General features: G+C 45.4%; 1 protein-coding gene across 1 annotated transcript in view; it reads right to left on the bottom strand.

Moving 5' to 3' along the window:
- Positions 1-9,056, bottom strand: part of TMEM132C (transmembrane protein 132C) — a 432,070-nt gene extending 423,014 nt beyond the window's left edge. Inside the window, exon 1 of the mRNA XM_065904531.1 lies at positions 8,840-9,056. Within this exon, the coding sequence (XP_065760603.1) occupies positions 8,840-8,924 (85 nt within the window). The 5' untranslated portion in view covers positions 8,925-9,056. The remainder of the gene's footprint in view (positions 1-8,839) is intronic.
- Positions 9,057-19,146: the final 10,090 nt, after the last annotated feature.

The raw sequence follows: 19,146 nt of genomic DNA, 5'->3' as shown, positions 1-19,146 counted from the left end.
ATACCTGAGAATCACCTGAAAAGCTTTTAAAAAATGAAAATGATTAACACTGCTTCTTTGCCCACTTCCACTCCACTGCTACAAAGATCTTGGTTCAATCCATTAGGTGTAGAGTCTGGAGGTTATTTAGCAATTTTCAAAGCTTCCGGGATGATTCTAAAATTCAGCCAAGGTTAAAGGACTCTTCCTCCCTGGAATCTGGGGCTTCCTAGGTGGTCTAGTGGTAAAGAATACACCTGCTAATGCAGGAGGTGCAGAAGACGAGGGCTCAAGCCCTGTGGTCAGGAAGATTCCCCTGGAAAAGGAGAAGGCAACCCACTCCAATATTCTTGCCAGGACAATCTCGTGGATGGCAGGCTACAGTCCATACAGTCACAGAGTCGGACACGACTGAGCGACTATGCACGCATGCCCTCCTGGAACCTAAAAGAAAACCACATGAGCACAGAGATAGAAACACATGAAGTAATTAGAGTCCCTGTATCCCAGTTGCACCCTGAAGCCAGACATCAATGACAAGTACCAGAACCCTTGAACTGGCAACTTCAGACTTTTAGAAACTGGTCCCTTAGAGTACCTTCAGGGTCGTAAGATCCCGATCCCTTAACTGATTTGTTCCTACTGCTAACGCCAGAGGCTTCTGACCAGTTCATTCAGGAACTGGCAGGACAGACGCTCAAAACTTAGCTAATGCCTCCATGATACGGGGCACCCTTAGTCAACTCATAAACGAGAGCTCCCCATGTCGCCAACAACATGAAGGGTGTGAAGGGAGAAAGAAAAAATATTTTGTGTAAGGGGATTAAGAGGTGCAAACTTCCACCTATAAAATAAATAAGTCAGGGTAATGTAATATACAATATAAGGAATACAGTCAATACTACTGCAATAACGGTGATAAATGATTACACTATTCATGGTGATCAACTCATAAGGTATACAAACGTCCAATCACTATGTTGTATACCTGAAACTAATACTATATGTCAACTATACTTCAATAACAAAAAAAATTATATAGAGATGACATGGTCTTCTACATCAAATCTTTGAGGGTTCCAGACATTTACAACTGTGAATACGCCACTAAAAGCTGTATTAAAAAGAAAAAACAAATGTACATACTACAGAAAACAAGGACTCACTCTCGGAGATAGCTATAACTATCGTCTTGGAAATTTTGCTAATTCAGACTTTGGCTGAGTTGTATTTTACCTTTGTCCTCTCCTTAAAGGCAGCGATTTCTAAATCCCTAAGGTATAGAAACACTTTCATGCAGCTCAGCACACAGGTAGGACAGAGAATTAAGTCCTAAAGAGAAAACAGTTTCAAAGATATTAGACGTACCCACTCAGAAACAAAGGCAAGTCAATTAAACATAATTGGTAGCCTTCTTCAAAGTATATACAAATAATCTCTAAGTGAAAAATTCCCTTATAGCCGGTGCCCAGGGTATAAGTGAATGCACTTGAAAAGGATTATACTACTAAGTCACTTTCCAGGTGGTGCTAGTGGTAAAGAACCTGCCTGCCAACACAGGAGACGCAAGAGACGTATATTCAATCCCTGGGTCAGGAAGATCCCCTGGAGAAGGACATGGCAATCCATTCCAGTATTCTTGACTGGAGAATCCCATGGAGAGAGGAGCCTGGTGGGCTACAGTCCATGGGGTTGCAGAGTCGAACACAACTGAAATGACTTACTGCATGCTAAGTCACTTCAGTCCTGTCAACTCTGCAAGGACTGTAGCTTGTTCATGGGGTTCTCCAGACACGAATACTGGAGTATGTTGCCATGCCCTTCTCCAGGGGATCTTCCCAACCCAGGGATCGAACACTACATCTCTTATGTCTCCTGCACTGAAAGGTGAATTCTTTACCACAAGAGCTACCTCGGAAGCCCTGGAAAGGATTATTATATGTAGAGGGAAAAATGCTGGGAATATATTGTTTTAAGGTTCTTACACAGCATATAAAGCAGTATGATATAATTTGAATGTAGGCTTTGATTAATTAAAGATACATCTTGTAGGGCAACGGCTAAATTTTAAAGAGGCATAAATAATGAGCTAATAATGAACCAATACGGAGATAAAATGGAGTCATAAAAAACATACTCAGTATGAAAACAGGCAGAAAAAGAAGGAAAAAGGAGTAGAGAACAGATGGTGCATAAAGCAAAAAGCAAGATGATAGATTTTAATATAAATATATCAATAATCTCATTAAATATAAGTGGTCTAAATACAATTATTAAAAGACAGAGATTATCAGACTGGATAAACAGGCAAACCCTAACTACACACTGTCGATAAACAATCCACATAAAATAATACAGATTGCTTTTTTAAAAAACAGAAAAGATACTACAATGCAAACTCTAATCAAAAGTAAGCTGAGGTAGCTGTATTAATATCACATGAAACAGACTTCAGAATAAGGAATGTTTCCAAGAATAAAGATGTATATTACATAATAAGAAAGAAGTCAGTTCACCAAGAATTCATTATAATTCTAAGTGTGTATGTACCTAAAACAGTGTTTCAAACACATAAAGAAAAAGCTGACAGGACTGAAATGAAAACTAGACAAACCCACAACACTTCAACACTTTGAGATGGAGACTTCAACACTTTTCTCCATAAGTGACAGAACAAAAAGATAAAAAATAAGCAGGGATATAAAATACCCAAACACCACTAGAGACATCTGGAGCGTCCTTATAAATCTTAGGTAAAGACTTTTAGATATGACACCAAAAGTGTAATTACTAAGAGAAAAAAATTAACAAACCAAACTTCATTTAAAAATCCTTTGCTCTTCCAAAGATACACACTGGGAGAAATCCTATAAACACACATCTGAAAACAAACTTGTATCCATACTATATAAAGTACTATATAAAGTACCCTCAAAGATCAATAATATGAAAATAACAACCAATAAAAAAACGGGCAAAAGATTTGAAAAAGACATGCACCAAATAAGATATAAGAATGGTAAGAAACATAACAATGAATATTCAACATCAAAAGTCATAGGATAAAAGTTAAAACTTGAAAGATGTACTAGTACACACCTATTAGAACTGCTACACAAAATCAAACTAAACAAAAGGGATAATATTAAGTGGTCCCCAAGATACAGAACAACTGGAGCTCTTGTGGGTGGGAATGCATAGTGTTTCCACGTTTGAAAAAAGTTTGCAATTTCTGATAAAATTATATGAACAGTTATCATACCACCTAGCAATTCCAGTCCTAGGTATTTACCTAAAAGAAATGAATATGTATTTATATATGAACCTGTTTGTGAATATTTATAGTGACATTTTTCATGGAGAAGGAAATGGCAAACCTCTCCAGTATTCTTGCCCCAGAGACAGAGGAGCCTGGTAGGTTACAGTCCATGCGGTTGCAAAACAGTTGCACATGACTTAGCAATCAAACAACGCAGTGACATTTTTCATAATACCCCCCAAATGAAAGTAACCCAAATGTCCTTCAACCAGGAAATGAATAAACAAATGGTTCTGCATCCATTCACAGGATTATGCAGTGTTAAAAAGGAATAGACTATTTGTGATGACAGCCATCTAACAAGGGTGAGGTGATATCTCATTGCAGTTTTGATTTGACAATTAAGGGAACCCTTGTACGCTATTGCTGGGAATGTAAATTGGTGTACCTGTTGTGGAAAACAGTATGGAGGGTTCTCAAAAAACTGAAAATAGAACTATCATAAAATCCAGATATTCCATTCATGGGCACACATCTGAAGAAAACGAAAATACTTATTCAAAAAGATAATATACCCTCATGATCAAAGCAGCATTTTTTATAATAGCCAAGCTACGAAAGCAACTTGTGTCCATCAACAGATTTACGGATAAAAAAGATGCAGTGTATATATAAAATGGAATACTATTCAGTCATAAAAAGAACAAAATTTTTCCATTTGTAATAACTTGGCTGGACCTGGAGGGTATTATGCTTAGTGAAATAAATCAGAGAAAGACAAATACTGTATGTTATCACTTACGTGCGGAATCTAAAAAATACAACAAACTAGTGAATATAACAAAAAAAGAGACTCACGGATACAGAGAACAAACTAGTGGTTACTAGTGGGTAGAGGGAAATGTGGAGGGTCAAGATAAGGGCAGGGGATTAAGAGGTACAAACCATTATGTATAAAAATATAAAAGCTACAAGAATATATTATGCAGCACAGAGAATAGAGCCAATACTTTATAATAACTATGAATGGAGAATAACTTTTAAAATTTTGAATCACTATGTTATATGCTTGAAACTTATGTAATACTGTAAATCAAATGTACCTCAATTTAAAAACAAAAAGAAGAAAAAGGACGAGACTATTACTGACATGTAGGTAAACATTACATGCATTGTGGTAAGTGAATTAAGACCCGAAAGTTGCATACTGCACTATCCCAGGTTTATGGAATTATGAAGAAGGCAAATTACAAGGATGGAGAGGCTTCCCTGGTGGCTCAGATGGTAAAGAATCTGCGTGCAATGCAGGAAACCCATGTTCCATCCCTGGGTTGGGGAGATACCCTGAAGAAGGGAAGGGCAATCCACTCCAGTATTCTCGCCAGGAGAACTCCATGGACAGAAGTGCCTGGTTAGCTAGTCCCTGGGGTTGCAAAGAGTCAGACACGACTGAGTGACTAACACACACATATACCTAAGGATGGAGAACAAAATCACGGTTGCCAGGGGTTGCAGATAGAGGAAGGGAAGTGGCAACACAGGAGCACAGGAGATCTGGATGAAGTGATGGAAATATTCTTTCTATACTTCAATTGTGTTGGTGTTTATGTGACCATGTGCCTTCATCAAAATTAAAACTCTATCCTCAAAAGGGTGAATTTTACTGTATGCAAATGACATTAATAAACCTGACTTTTAAACAAAGCAGATTGCTGTGAAAATATTCTATCCATCAGACTTTCCATTTATTCCATTAATTCAGTAATACTCCCTTTCACTCCAATTAATATACCAAAGACTCGTTTTTATTAACCTCGCTTCTCATGACTATGGATGTATGAAATATCTAACACATCCAAAGGCTTTGGTTTTAACCCCTGCTCATGAAAGTGCTAACTGCTAATATAATTGAGAGTTCTGGGTTCTTCTCTGCCTGATTCTAGCCACCCTTATGATGAAGCTAAGGATGAATAATAAGTGAGATGAAGGAAGAAGGGCCAGAGGTGCAAATTCAAGTGGCCAAGGGGAAGGGCAGGCAGGTAAGGAGGTAAGAGAAGCCCTTAATCAACAACCTATCCAGGGGCAGGGTGAGACCCCCGCAGAGCTCTGGTGCCAAGGTCAGCAGAGCACCCACACTCTTATTAGGGAAAATTGGAAATGCCGATTTTTGTATGTGAAGTCTTCCAGTTTGGGGGAGACTGTTCAGTTTTTTATAAGTATTGTGGACAGAACAGTGCTTGCCTGCAGGTCATGGAGTTTGCAAACGTGAGTTCAGAGCTGTGGGTGTGGAGCAGAGAACTAGGACAGACCCAGGAGTCTGGCGGTTTCACAAAATGACTTCCCAGAAGCTGAAATCACTTCTAAGAAGTTTCCATGCATTGGGGAGTTTCAATTTGGGGAGGAAGGGGTGTGTGCTTAGGGCGAAGAGTGTCTGTGTACTCTTACGTGTAGGAAGGACCAGGTATGAGGATCTTTCCCCGTGTTAAGTGTGCACCAGGGGAGCCGAGAAGGACCTCTACCCCCTAACAACCTCTTCCTACTCATGACACCTGCCCCAAGCTGCAAATTCAAAATCAGCAATTGAAAATTCCCAAAGCTCTGACAATCCAAAGGTTGGCCGCCTGGTTTTTAATTCCTCTGGGGACCAAGGCTGATCTAAAGTGCAGTGAGGCTATTGGGGGACTTTATCCTCCTTGATGTGAACACTCACATCTTTCATGCAAAATGAGCTATGGGTCCAATTATGGACACAACTCCACAGCCAGCCCGGATGTCTCAGGGAATATCTATGGATGACCCTGGGCTTCTGTCTCCCTACAAACCTGTCTTCTGAATCATGAAGTACACCTGGCCCCAGATTTCAAAAAGTGATTTCCAGCCTGTGTGACCTTCCCAGAGGCCCCCTATATGACTGACAACCATCACCTCTCATAGCATTACTTCACCTCTGACAGCATCTCAGCCCACCCCCCCGCCCTTCCCTCCTCTTTACACGGGGCCAATTCCTCAACCAGTAACTCAAGGACACTTTGCTTCTCTACCTCAGCCCAAGTCTTAAATCTTAGGAAGACTCCCTTTTTTCACTGCCCTGGTCTATTTATGGAACCTCCCAAGAACAATGATTGTGTTCCAAACCCTGAGGAATTGCAGAGTCTTAAATCCACAGTTGAACATCAGCTTACAATTGGTATTAAAAATTGATCAGTGGTTTCGAGGGTTCCAGAAATCAGCACTTAAATCCTTGGGCCACAAGAGTCAGCGATGATTTTTTTAAGACAGTACAAATTTAAACAAGAGTCAGAAAGCTTCCCTTCCTATGAGAAATCTATGGAGCAAACATTTTCTTTGCAGATCTATCTAAGGGAATGAATGTACTGCTACTTTTAGCCACCAGAAACAAAATGAAAAAATTTTGCAGACCCATAAGCCCCCAAATCACGGTGGTGAAAACTGTCAAGCAAAAGTGGGAAGAGAAAAACTCACTAAATCAAAATTGCCCAAGGTTAGTGGGAAAGGTGGCTTGTTGGGGGGTGGGGGGGAATGGGACAGCTCCCCTTAACTTCCAACCCCCCATCCCCACCCCTTGCCCACTAAATAGCATCTTCCAAACAAAATTTCCAATTCCACTTTCCAATAAAATTGCTGTCCCCAGCCTCTTCCACACGGACATTTCTAATCGCCACTCCTCTAAATCAAAAGTAAAATCCTCTAGATGGCCGGGAGGGGAAAAAAGGAATGTGAGCTTTAATTAAGAAAAGTCCACAACTTACTTACCCCACATTCAGCAGTCAGAATTTTAACCTGAACCGGATTAAATCTCCTGGCAGAGGGAGAGAACCTGATGGGGACTTTCACCGTTGGCTCAGTTTAAAATGACACCACCTTTCTTAACGCTTTCTACCCATTAGATCACTTTATCATCACAATGTCTCTGGGAAGTATTTTGGGACGGAATTTTTTTTTTTTTTTTTTTTTTGAATGGCCACTTTACATTTAGGGAAACCGAGTCCTAGAAATGATAGAATCCAGAGCTTACGACAGAATTAAGTCACCAGATTTTACTCCTCTGGAATAAAACAGAAAAATGTTCCCCATCCCTTCACACGCGCGCGCGTGCCCATGCGCGCGCACGTGGGTGCGCGAACGCGATCTCTCTCTCTCTCTCTCTCTCTCTCTCTCTCTCTCTCTCTCTCTCTCTCTCTCTCCCTCTCTCCCTCTCGTTTACCTGGAGCTCTTGGGGAAATGGTGTGTCTGGGAACCTGCAGCCTTGAGGAAAGTAGATTTTTCTGGAATCCCAGCCGGTGCGCAAGGACTTTGGAAAAGCAAACGCTACTTTGTAACATCAATTGGCAACTTGTCTCTCTGAATGTATTTCCAGCCCAGCCTGAGGCCGAAGAGGGCCCGTGATTCTCATCAGGTTGGACTCGGTTTGCCGGCTCAGGGCCCGGGGCCGCGGCTGGAGCCGCGAACAGAGCGAAGGGCAGGGACACTTGTGCGCATCTCGGTTTCACCCGATGGCCCCAAGACCCTTGCCCAGGCCCCGGCGGCGGAAAAGTGGCGCCCCGCACCCTTTTTCCACGCGCTCACCCGCACCCGCTTCTCGGCCCGGTAGCGGTGCGCGCAGCGGCGGTTCCCAGAGGAGCGGGGCTTCCTCCGCGCGGGTTCGCGGCCCCCCGCGCCGGTGCCGGGCAGGGAAGGCGCGCGGCGCCGGCGGCTCCCGGGCTCCAAGACCACGCTCCCGGCACCTCGCGCCGCCGGCCTCCGTCCCACACGCACGTAATCAAAGCCGTAATAATAATTCCAGCCTTTCCTTAGCTCTTTGGGCGCCAGTCGTCCCCTCCCTGAATTCTCTTAAACCCAAGGTAGGGTGGTCAGTTTCATTGCAGAGATGAGGAGACTGAGGTAAAAGGCCACCCCCAGGACCCACTGCTAAGAAGCCCAGATCTGATTCCGAGATGCAGTTCCCCCACCGGCGCGATCACCTCAGCGCGCTCCTAGACCACACAGGACCTCTACGGGGTACCCCGAGGGGATCCCGGGTTTCTTCCGAGCCGAGGTCCCCGGAGGCTGCGTGGTGAGCGGGCATTCCTGCGTGGACTAACGCCGGCCCTCGGGACCCCACGGTGGGGGAAAGGGGCCGGTGTGCCCTCGTAGGTCACCAGCCCCAGTGCAACTGAGCTGGGGAGGGGGAAGCCAGACTAGGGCAAAGGAGGTGCAAAGAGCCGGGCTGCCCGCTCCCAGACCCCCAGCTCCACGTTGGGTTAATTCCTAGCTTAATGCAGGGGTTGCGTTAAGTCCTCATGGAACTCGGTGATGGTGAACAAACAGTGTCCCTCAGCCACGCCCCTTCTTCACCCCCGGGAAGCACTCCGAACCCAGAGATACTGGTTCAGCCGAATTCGCTCTAATTCCACTTACGCGGCGCCCAACTGGGGTCGCCTATCTAGAGCAGGGGCCGCTTCGCGCCGGGAAACCAGCGCCGTCACCCAGGTCCCCAAGACAACCCCACTCATCGGCTCCCCTCCCGCCCAGGCTCCCGGGGACCGCGGAGAACTTCCCGAGCGCCGGCGCTACTGACACCCCGGGTCCCCGGCCTCTTACCTCTGCCCAGCAGCGCGCCCAGCACCAGGCTCAGCGCCCCGCACAGCGGCGCCACCGGCCCGGGGGCCGCGCCCTCGGAGCGCATCGTGCGTCCCGGCAGCTCAGGCCGCCCGCCGCCCGACCGGGGCGCAGCGCCTGCTCGCGGCCCCCGCCGGCTGTCCCATGCCCCGGGGCCACCCCAGGCAGCGAGCCGGCCGGCCGGGCTGTAGAGCCGGTGGTCGCGCCCAGCCGCCGCCGGGTGCAAGCCGCTGCAGCTCCGGATCCCGCGGCGGCTCGCGCTCTGGCCCGGACAACTTTTCTCCAGCCTCCAAGGCGGCCGCGGCCCGCCCCGCCCCCGGGCCGCCCACTCGACCCCGCCCACCCCTGGGCCCCGCCCCTGGGCCCGCCCCTGGCCGGAGGCTCGGAGGCTGGTGAAGGATGCCGGGGAGAAAGTGCAAGCGTCTGGGAGCGGGCGCGCAGAAGAGGAGGTGAGGCGCCGAGTCTCAAGGGTTGCGCCCATGGGCTCTCCCCTCCTCCCCGCAGCCTCCCGCCTTCATGGCTTGTGGCTCGAGTCCTGGAGAGTTCTGCGCAGGTACCCGCGACTCAAGATGGAGCCGAGCCCTTCCCCTCGCCCGCCTCCCGGGGTCCTCACTCTCCGCGCCTCAACTTCAGGTCAGCCCCTGATTCTTTGCCTTGAGAGCAGGGGACATCTGGAATTAAGTCCCCCACAGCTGATACGGAGAGATCTCCCAGAGAGATTATTCAGTGGGAAAAAGCAACGTGCAGAACAGATTCAAAAAGAACACGGTTTATACACAGACGTGTGCACATATGTATATGTTTGGCTGGAGGGCTAAGCAAAAGGCGGCCGCGGTGTCTCAGGACGGGGACTGGAAAGCCGGGGTGACAGAAAGGTTCATTTTCCACTGTGGATCCTTCTACAATGTTGGATATCCCCCCCCCCCCCCCGCATGTGTTTTTATCAACTATTCGGGGATGGGAGAGGGCGGGAATGCCCCCCTTCCCTGCCAGACTTGCTCCTGCAATAGTTTTTTCTCTGCAGATTCCAAGGACTTGCCACCCCAGTTCGTACTCCAAATGTCTTCTCTGTGTCGTTCCCGCCGCTGCCCTCCCTCCTCGCATGGATCCCAGCTGCCTGCCTGCCTTCCTTGGTTACTGATGCTCGGGCCTCATTGACTGCCCGGGGATCACTCAGGACCCCAACTCCCCCTCGTGTCGGTGATTGAAAGGCAATATGTCCTGAACCCAGAAGCCTTGTCCTGGAGGCCCAGCCCTCCTGCAGCTGATACACTTCCCCCAGATCCCACAGCCTGCCTAGAGATCACTTGGTGTGCTGGGCTGACTCGTCCAGCCTCGGAAAGGAAGCCCACTGAATCATGTGTCACATCATTCCTGGTCACCAGAGCCAGGAATGAGTTTCAAAAGAAAAGAAAAAAAAAAAAAAAAACTTTGATCAGATGAGAAGAAACTAAAGTGAAAGGTGTTAAACACATCTGTTTCTTTTTCCCAACTCAGTTACAAGGAGTCAAGAGCCAAGCATATGGAGAAATTGAGGGGTGGAGGCAGAGACGCCAAGGGCACTCCCCATCCCTGGAGTTTTTTTCCCAGCTGGACAGCCCTAAAGAGGAAGAGGGTCACTGATGCACTCTGCTTACATGATGGGGAGAGAAGGCAGCTGGAAAAACTAGCCAGGCCAGAAAGAGCACTGCAAAACCTTGGTTCTGATAGACTTGGGTAGCAGAGACTTCATGTTTTCAGAGAACTATGCTGTAATTGCCCAGTTCTTCAGTTCATTTAGCTAGTGTACACACACTCTTGGGAGGCAAAAAAAAAAAAAGTAGACTTGAGTTCCTAAAATGGAAGGCACATTTCCTTATTGTTTTTGTTTGTTAGCTTGAAAGTCACTGGAGAATGATTTTTTTTTTTTTTTCATTTAAATGTTTCTAGCCTCAGTGAGAAATGCAACATAGCCCATCATTTCCTGACTGAGAGCTTAGAAAATCAGCTTCATCCTCTCTCCCTCCTGTCTGATAAGAGAACAAAAGAAAAAGCCCCCAGTTATGCTGGCCACTCCCCTCAGCTTCTTCTTTGTAGCTTTATCTTGTGGTCCTCCCAGCCTCCCCAGACACACATCATTTCTTACCTTTTGGCACAAAATATTGCCCTCTCTACTGCAAAGTCAAATTCCTTGGTCTGAGACTCCATGGTTCAAGTAACAGGAAAGGGGAAACTGAACAAACCACAGGGAAATGCAGGAGAATTTGAAATGGGAAAGGAAAGGAGGGGTCTTGGTAGGGTAAATCCACTCCCCAGTCCCCAAAGGCATGTGCTGTCCTCGGGTGCTCTGAGTCTTAGACGTGACTTGAGACCACGAAGTCTCCTAGCATCACCTGTAAGAGACTCCTTCCTGCTTCTTCCAGACTGGACCAAAGGAGACCCAGGTAATGAGTGCCTCTCTTCTGCAAATCTGTTTAGAATCCCATTCAATCTACCATGTGACCTTCTGAAAACCAAACAGACACACCCAAAACCAAACAAATAAAGGGATGATGTGGTTGATTTGTCTTTCTTTAGGAATCCCAACCCCCACCCCGGCCAAATAGAGGTGTGAACTTGGAGGTTCATGGGCAAAGAGTTTCCTGTATTTATTTTTTAAAGGCATGTATTTTTAACCCCCAAATAATTAATTCCTTAACTTAAATTATTTCCAGATGCTTTTCTGAACTTCATAACCAACATCAGAGGCCACTAATCTCCTCAAAGGCTATTGCAAAACTCCCTGTGGGCTGTGGGCACATGGAGACAATTAACATGATTTATAGGAGAGAGGAGATATTAGAAAGAGGAAACCCACTGTTCCCACATGTGCCAGTGGTGCATAAGTCAAAAAGGCAAGTTCAGGTTTTTTGTTGTTGTTGTTGTTCGGTCTTAAATTTCAAATTCGCATAAAATGAGGGGAAGAACTTGAGAATTTAGCTCAGGAATTTCTTATAAGGTCTGTCTCCAGACAGGGGACCTATAGGTGTATATTACTAAGAACACAGAAAAGGAGGGCTATATGTTGACCTCGTGAGGCAGCTATAGTCATCCTGCTGATGTAACAGCAAGTCCTGACTACAGTGCTTGCTCTTAGGGAGGAAAAATAAGGAAGGTAGCAGGCATTGGTTTACCTCTCTGTGGTGGCACCTACTGGTACCTTTCAGGGAGATAGGAAAGACTGGGGGGCAAGAAGTCTTGGAGTATATTGGGGCAGGTGGGGAAACTGAGGCTCCAAGAGGCGGTTAAGTCACTTGCTAGGACATGGCAGTGGCGACATTGAAAATCAGCTCCCCTCCTGCCCCAGAGATGGTGAGGTCAGCTTGTAGCCACCAACTAGGAGTTAAAATTGGGTTTTATGTTGGTGAGACCCACAACCCTAGTGTTGCATCTCTTTTCTTTTTTTTTTAAAGAGTTTTTGATGTGGACATTTTTTAAAGTCTTCATTGACTTTGTTACAATATTGCTTTTATATTTTCATTTTTGTCATGTGGGGGTCTTAGCTCCCTGACCAGGGATTGAACTCGTATCCTCTACATTGGAAGGTGATGTCTTAACCACTGGATTGATAAGGAAGTCCCATCATTCAGCAAATTCTAGGGTGTCTGCCTGGTTAAGGTGGGGCTGGGTAGGTAGGAGGGCTGTAGAAACAGCACGTCCTCCTCCCTCCCCACCCCTACTCCCAGCTGCACTGTGGATAAAGATTCCAAGCTTGTGCCATTCAGTAAGAATGTAACTATTAAGGGATATTTATTGGAAGGCCATGACCACCCACCCTTGATCAACTGTGTTCCTCTTTGCTTATTTTCTACCTACAGCTTCCCGCATCCCTTTGTCAGCTCCATGGGGGAATGGGGTGTGGTGACAGCTGAGCCCCCGCTCACCCCTGTGTTCCAACCCCTACCAGTATATGCACAAAAATAAGCACTTGTCCACTGAATGACTTTCGTGAAGCTGTAGATAGCGCAGCAGGTAAAGAATCTTCCTGCAGTGCAGGAGACACAGGAGACATGGGTAGATATCTGAATCAAGAAGATTCCCTGGAGAAGGAGATGGCAACCCACTCCAGTATTCTTGCCTGAAAAATCCCATGAACAGCCTGGTGAGCTTCAGTCAAAGAAGTCTCAAAGAGTCGGAGGCAAATGAGAACACAAATTACCAGCCCCATTTTACTAACGAGGAAACTGAGATTCACACATTTTACCTTCAGCTCACTTAACCAGTAATAGAAACACCAATGACAAAGACAATATCATTCATTAGGTTTTTGTGAATTGACGGATAATCCTGTTGACAACCCTATAAGACATAGTCTTTTTTATGCCATTATACAGACTAGGAAACTGACATCCCAGCAGCAAAGTGGCCTGTTCCAGGTCACCCAGCTGGGAAGTTGCAGAAGTGGGGTTGGATCTATAATCATTCATCCCACTGAGCTGTGTCCATGTGTGCGCTTTGGTCTGCCCGCTCCCCACCCGAGGCATCTTGGTCACTGGCCAGGCCAGTACCTTCGATCAAGTTTCACTTGCTAGGCCTTTCTATTTTTGACAAACACTGGAAAATCATGCCTTTGGAATTTTCACTTAACTTTGCAGACAACTTCCTGGTGCCTTGGGCTGCCCCCACATCACTACTGGAACTCAGCCTTTATGGAGATGAATTTCCCCTAAAGGGAACATGGGCCTGGCTTCTCCAGGTAAGATGAGAGGTGCAGGTGGCTTTCAGTCCCTGAGAACAACTTTTAGAACTGATGCTCAAATGCCCCCACACCTGACCCTGGTCCAGTTGCCCTTCTGGCACCTGCCATGTTCCCAGGCTCCCTTTGTCCTGATAGAGACCTACAGAGTGGATTTTGTTCCCGTCACCTTTCCTCTCGAGGTTCAAGGTCCGTACATAGTCCATTTAGTAAAAGAACTTGGCTAATCTAGCTTCAGATTAGGTTACAAATGGAAGTGGTCACACTGACATTTCCTTAAGTGTTTGCTGCATCATTGTCATCATCTCTGACATTTATAGATCTATTGCTTTGTGCCGAGCACTATCTTCAGTACTTTGGCTGGTGTTCACACATTTAATCCTCACCATGACCTGGCTTCCCTGGTAGCTCAGATGATAAAGAATCTGCCTACAATGCAGGAGACCTGGGTTCTATCCCTGGGTCAGGAAGATTCCCCTGGAGAAGGAAATGGCAACCCACTCTGGTATTCTTGCTGGAGAATTCCATGTACAGAGAAATCTGGCAGGCTACAGTCCATGGGGTCACAAGAGTCAGACATGACTAAGCGACCAACACACATATGACCTTAGGACTTGACTGTTGTTATTAACTCCATTTCAAGCCAAGAAATTGACATACAGAGTTTAGGTAACACATCCAGTGTTACAGAGCTAGTAGCTGGCAAAGCTGGGATTCAAACCCAGCTGTTCTAGAATCCCTGCTCTCAGTAATCAATCCTCAGTCTTCATTCTGCAGCCTCATCACCTTGAGGACTTGTTAACGTGTTGACTCCAATTCAGTTGAAGGGGCATGGAGACCCACTCTTCTGCCTCTCTACTTCAAGACCCCAGACCATCTTGATGCTGCACCTCTATGAACCATCTTTTGTGTAGCAATTCCTTAAATCCTTACCTCATTGTGCTCTCTATTTCTTAATCCAGAGTTATATTATCCAAACTATGTGTATTTGAAAATGTCGCCAAATTTCCAACTCTTCCCTGCTCCTCAATACAAAACAATCCTAGACACATTCAGCACCTCGCATCATTCCAAGAGCAGCTTGAGACTGGAGAGTTTGCCATGCAGTCAGTTAATACCAGTTATTGAGTACATGTCTGTCACGGAACCTGATATTCAGCATGGCAGCTGGCTTGGGTCAAGGTGGTGGCAGCTGCATCACCTGAATGCCCTCAGTGAGCAGAGTCCCTGGCAAACTGGCAGGGGACACACACGTGCACACACGCGCACTCACGCACACACACATGTTGAATGAGAGATGGCAGCCTGACATTTGGGGGTTGTTTGTTACTGCCCCAGATCGTAACCCATCCTCACCGAAACATCAGGCATTTATGTGCATTGCACGATTCATGCAATTCAGCTTTACCCTTGTTCCTTGTGGAGTATCAGGTCTCATTGCAGGAGTAATAGTCTCCATGTCTTGTCAGCCTTTAAATCAATAGCCAATTGATGAGCGGTTATGATGAGTCAGCATTGAGTTTGGAACCTGTCCTCAGAGAGCGTAATAGGGAAGATTGAATATACCTCAGAAAACAGGCATATAAGATGTGTTGTAAGAGCCTGGGGAAGATCAGAGTGACTTCTTTACCTACCTACACTCCATCAACACTGACCTTAAAAGCTTTGCTTATTCTGCCTTCAGAGACTTTCACCTGCTGTTTTCATTCCCTGAATCTTTGTCCTTATCATTTCCTCTCCTTTCAAATGTCCTCCTTCTGTGAGGTGTTTTTTTTTTCCCGCAACCACTTCCCCAGGACCCAGGACAGAGCCAGAACACACCCTGAACTCAAGAAATATTGTTGAATAATTTCTGATTGATACCTTTGAGGAAGTAGTGTTTGATCACAGGGATGGTGAAAGATTAACAGTAAAGATGGGAAAGACAAGATGGCAGAGTCTTTGTGGAAGGAAGAACAAGACAGGAAGATAGTATGGCCCCCAAACAGGAAGAGCGATTGTTACTCCTGGGCGGTCCCCATAATAACCAGAGAGAAGAAACAGATGAAACTAGCTCCAAGGTCATTGACATTGACCTGTGACAGCTTCAACCATTATACTGGTTTCACCCTCTTCACCTCTAAGGCTTTTTGGTTTTGTTTTCTCCATCTGATAGTCGTGACTCATTAGGACCTAAACTTTGCATTTTTCCATAGGAAGTAATTCAATTCAAACTCAGGCCCGACTTCGGGATGCAACATAGCACTTAAATGGTGTTATTAATCTATCTTTTAGAGCCTCTCCTGGCCGCCTGCGATCAGCAGCTCAAGCTATGGCATGGCTTATGATTCATTACAGATCCAGCCAGTTTCTGGGAAGGAGAGGTACTCATAACTTTTACATATGACTCACTGTATTCTCAACCTTTCTCAGGTTCAGACCATCCAGGTAACTAAAGGAACTTTGTATTCAATAGCTAGACCCACTACACTGTTCTGGACTCCCCTTAAAACTCTCTTATGGCCTTTTACAAACAAAGATTGAGCCTCAAATGGAAAACTGCCAAAATTGCGTTGTTTCGAATACTTGCAACCTTGGAACGTCAATGCCCTTAATTTATGTTTGAAACAGCTCTGCTCTCTAACCCACCGGCAGGCAGCCTCCAAATGGTTATAGAGTCAACAGTGCCCCCTGGTGGCGGCAGCTGGTATATTCTGATGGCAGAGAGCGAAAGAAAAGCTCAGACTGTTGGGCCTCAGTTACAGGGGCAGGCAGATACACAGTGCCGCTCAGTTCAGCAACATTTCACTCTAATGAGTGTCTTTCCTCTTAAGAGGCAATATTGGTCACTACGGGCCCCTTTGCCCCTGACTTGTGAATACAAGTTCAGATATGTCCAGGGGGTGGCCCATCTCCTATAGGATTTCAGTCAATAGTATGTCCCATTTGAACCAGTTGCCTTAAAGGAGCCCAGGAGACTGACATTGGATCCCTATGGAGCATTGGAGAGATTAAAGCTCAGGATGGCTGGGATTAGGAGCAGGGCTGGTGAGAAGATAAAACATGGACACAGAAATCCTAAAGTTTTGACTTTATAGTTACTGATGGAACCCCAATGCCACTCTTCATTGAGAAGCAGATACACTACGAATAGGGAATTTATTTTAGGAATGAGACCTTCTATCATTTGTGAGAGAAGCTGGAGATATAACCATCCAGAAGGGGGAGTTGGAGTACAAGTAAAAATCACCAACCAGCTTTCCCGGAAGCACTAAATTTACTAGACACATGATTCAGAACAGGCTGCGCTTTCAGCTCCTTCAAGGTGAACATATTGGAGCTTGCAGAAGAATCTGGAGAGGCAGGTGTGCCCACACTCCAGGGTAGGATGTTCAGAGATTATGTGAGGAGTTCAGCTTCTTTCATGGCCAACTAAATATCCATCGGATAGATCTTTACTTAGGTAACAATGGTAAATTCTGCATAAAATACAAAACAAAAAGAGAAGCATAAACACATAAATAAAACCATTTCCCTGAAGATGCTAAAGTATGAACGGAGACAGGCAGATTCCAGAAGAAAGTTGAGATTTGGAAGGAGGAAAAGGTGTGGAAGACCTTTCCTGTTTTTGCGGCTTTTCCCCTAAGAAGAGGTCACAGTTGCTGCTGCTTGGGACAACTCCCACTCCTGTTGATATCCACTCTTTCTGGTCTGAAGGACTGAAGGCCAGAGTTTGGAACCATCACAGCCATTCCAGTAGGAAAGTAGAATGGGGAAACCAAAAAAAGGAGAGTCAGAAAGGAAGGTCCCCACATTCCATGTATACACTTACCCATGTGGTTGAGGAACCCGTGAGCACATGGAGAATAAAATAACTGTACTGACTTGAGCTGCAGACCAAAACATTTTTTTTTTTTTTTTTGGAAATCCAACCAAAATAAAAATGTCAATGCTTTTCTGAGGAATATAACAGAACCCAGAGACCACACAGTATAGCATTTACAATGTCTGGAGAAGCATCCAAAATAATTTGATGTTCAAAAGCCAGGAAAGTGTGAAAGCAGAGCCTAAAACCCCTCCTTTGGCCATTTCAGTGACTTTCTTGGTGCTCATTTCTGCATTCGGTAACTAGGCTTAAAATATCTGCAGATGTTTCTTTCTTTTTTAAAAAGATATATTTATTTTATTTTTGGCTGTAGTGAGTCTTCGCTGTTGCACCTGGGCTTTCTCTAGTTGCAGTGAATGGGGACAAGCAGGGGCTATTCGTCCTGGTGCACGGACTTCTCATTGCGGTGGCTTCTCTTGTTGTGGAGCACAGGCTCTAGCAGCTCAGAAGTTGTGGCATGTGGGCCTGGTAGTTGCAACTCATGGGCTCTTGAGTACAGACGCAGGCTTCATTTCTCCGTGGTGTGTGGGATCTTTCTGGAGCAGGGATCGAACCCGTGTACCCTGCGGTGGCAAGAAGATTCTTATCCATTGGACCACCAGGGAAACCCTGCCATGGTTTCTGTTTCCTGCCCTGCTTCTTGGCTGAAACAAGCAGTAAAAGTCGTAGTGACATAGCATAAGGGGAAACTAGGAAGTGTCTTGCATTCCTGCAACCGAGAGAGTGATCATAGGGTCAAGAGGAAAAACTAAGAGGTAAATATGTTCAGACGGAGGGATAATATGCTCATGGAGAAAAACGAACTTTAATGAAAGTTCTGCCTTTCCCACCTCCCTGTTGCATAAATCTTCCTTTTTTCTTTTTTCAGTTCTTCCTTCTTCTCATCTCTACCAAAGGTGAATATCAGGCATTTTCTTAGAAGATGCATATTTCATGGTCAACAAGTTAGGGAAAAAATTCCTGCTTTTGTGGATGCCTTAACCATTCAGCCTCATTTTAAAACATTACTAAGCTTTGGGATAATCAGAACTCTTCCAGATGCCCTCAAACCAAAGGGAAAATGTATCTGTTCCCATGAATGGGAAGTTCAGGGATACAAGAAGCTTTAGGTATGGCTGAATCAAGTCAGTGAAAGAATCCTTTGCCTGCTGTATCTCTTTTTCTTTCTCTATCAACTTTGTTTCTTTTAAAGTATTAGCTTCACTTCTCCTACAAATTAGTTTCCCAGAGCTTCAATTTGCTCATCTGTAACATAGAATATCAATACTGCTGTCTTCATAGAGTGGTGCAAAGAATTCATATTTTGTGTGAATCAAGAAGTACAGTGACCAGCACATAGTAAGGGGTCAAAAATCATAGTTACTATCATTGTTATAATTATATTCCGATATGGATATGGGTATTAAGGCAAAATACATGTCTGTTGTCTCAATAATAAATATTTACTGGGCCCTTCTAGGTGATCCAGTGGACCTTAGAAGCTGCTAAGAAGGGACTTCCCTCATGGTCCAGTGACTAAGACTTTCAGCTCCCAATGCAGGGGGCCTGAGTTAGCTACCTCATTGGGGAACTAGATCCCACATGATACAGATAAGAATTTGCATGCCACAACTAAAGATCCCAGATACTGCAATGAAGATCAGAGATCTTGCGTTAAGACCTGGTAGAGCCAAATAAACAAAAATAAATATTTTAAAAATAGCCTTCCTC

This window comes from Muntiacus reevesi, chromosome 13, assembly GCF_963930625.1.
Source record: "Muntiacus reevesi chromosome 13, mMunRee1.1, whole genome shotgun sequence".
NCBI lineage: Eukaryota > Metazoa > Chordata > Mammalia > Artiodactyla > Cervidae > Muntiacus > Muntiacus reevesi.
This window is presented reverse-complemented; position numbering and strand designations above follow the sequence as displayed.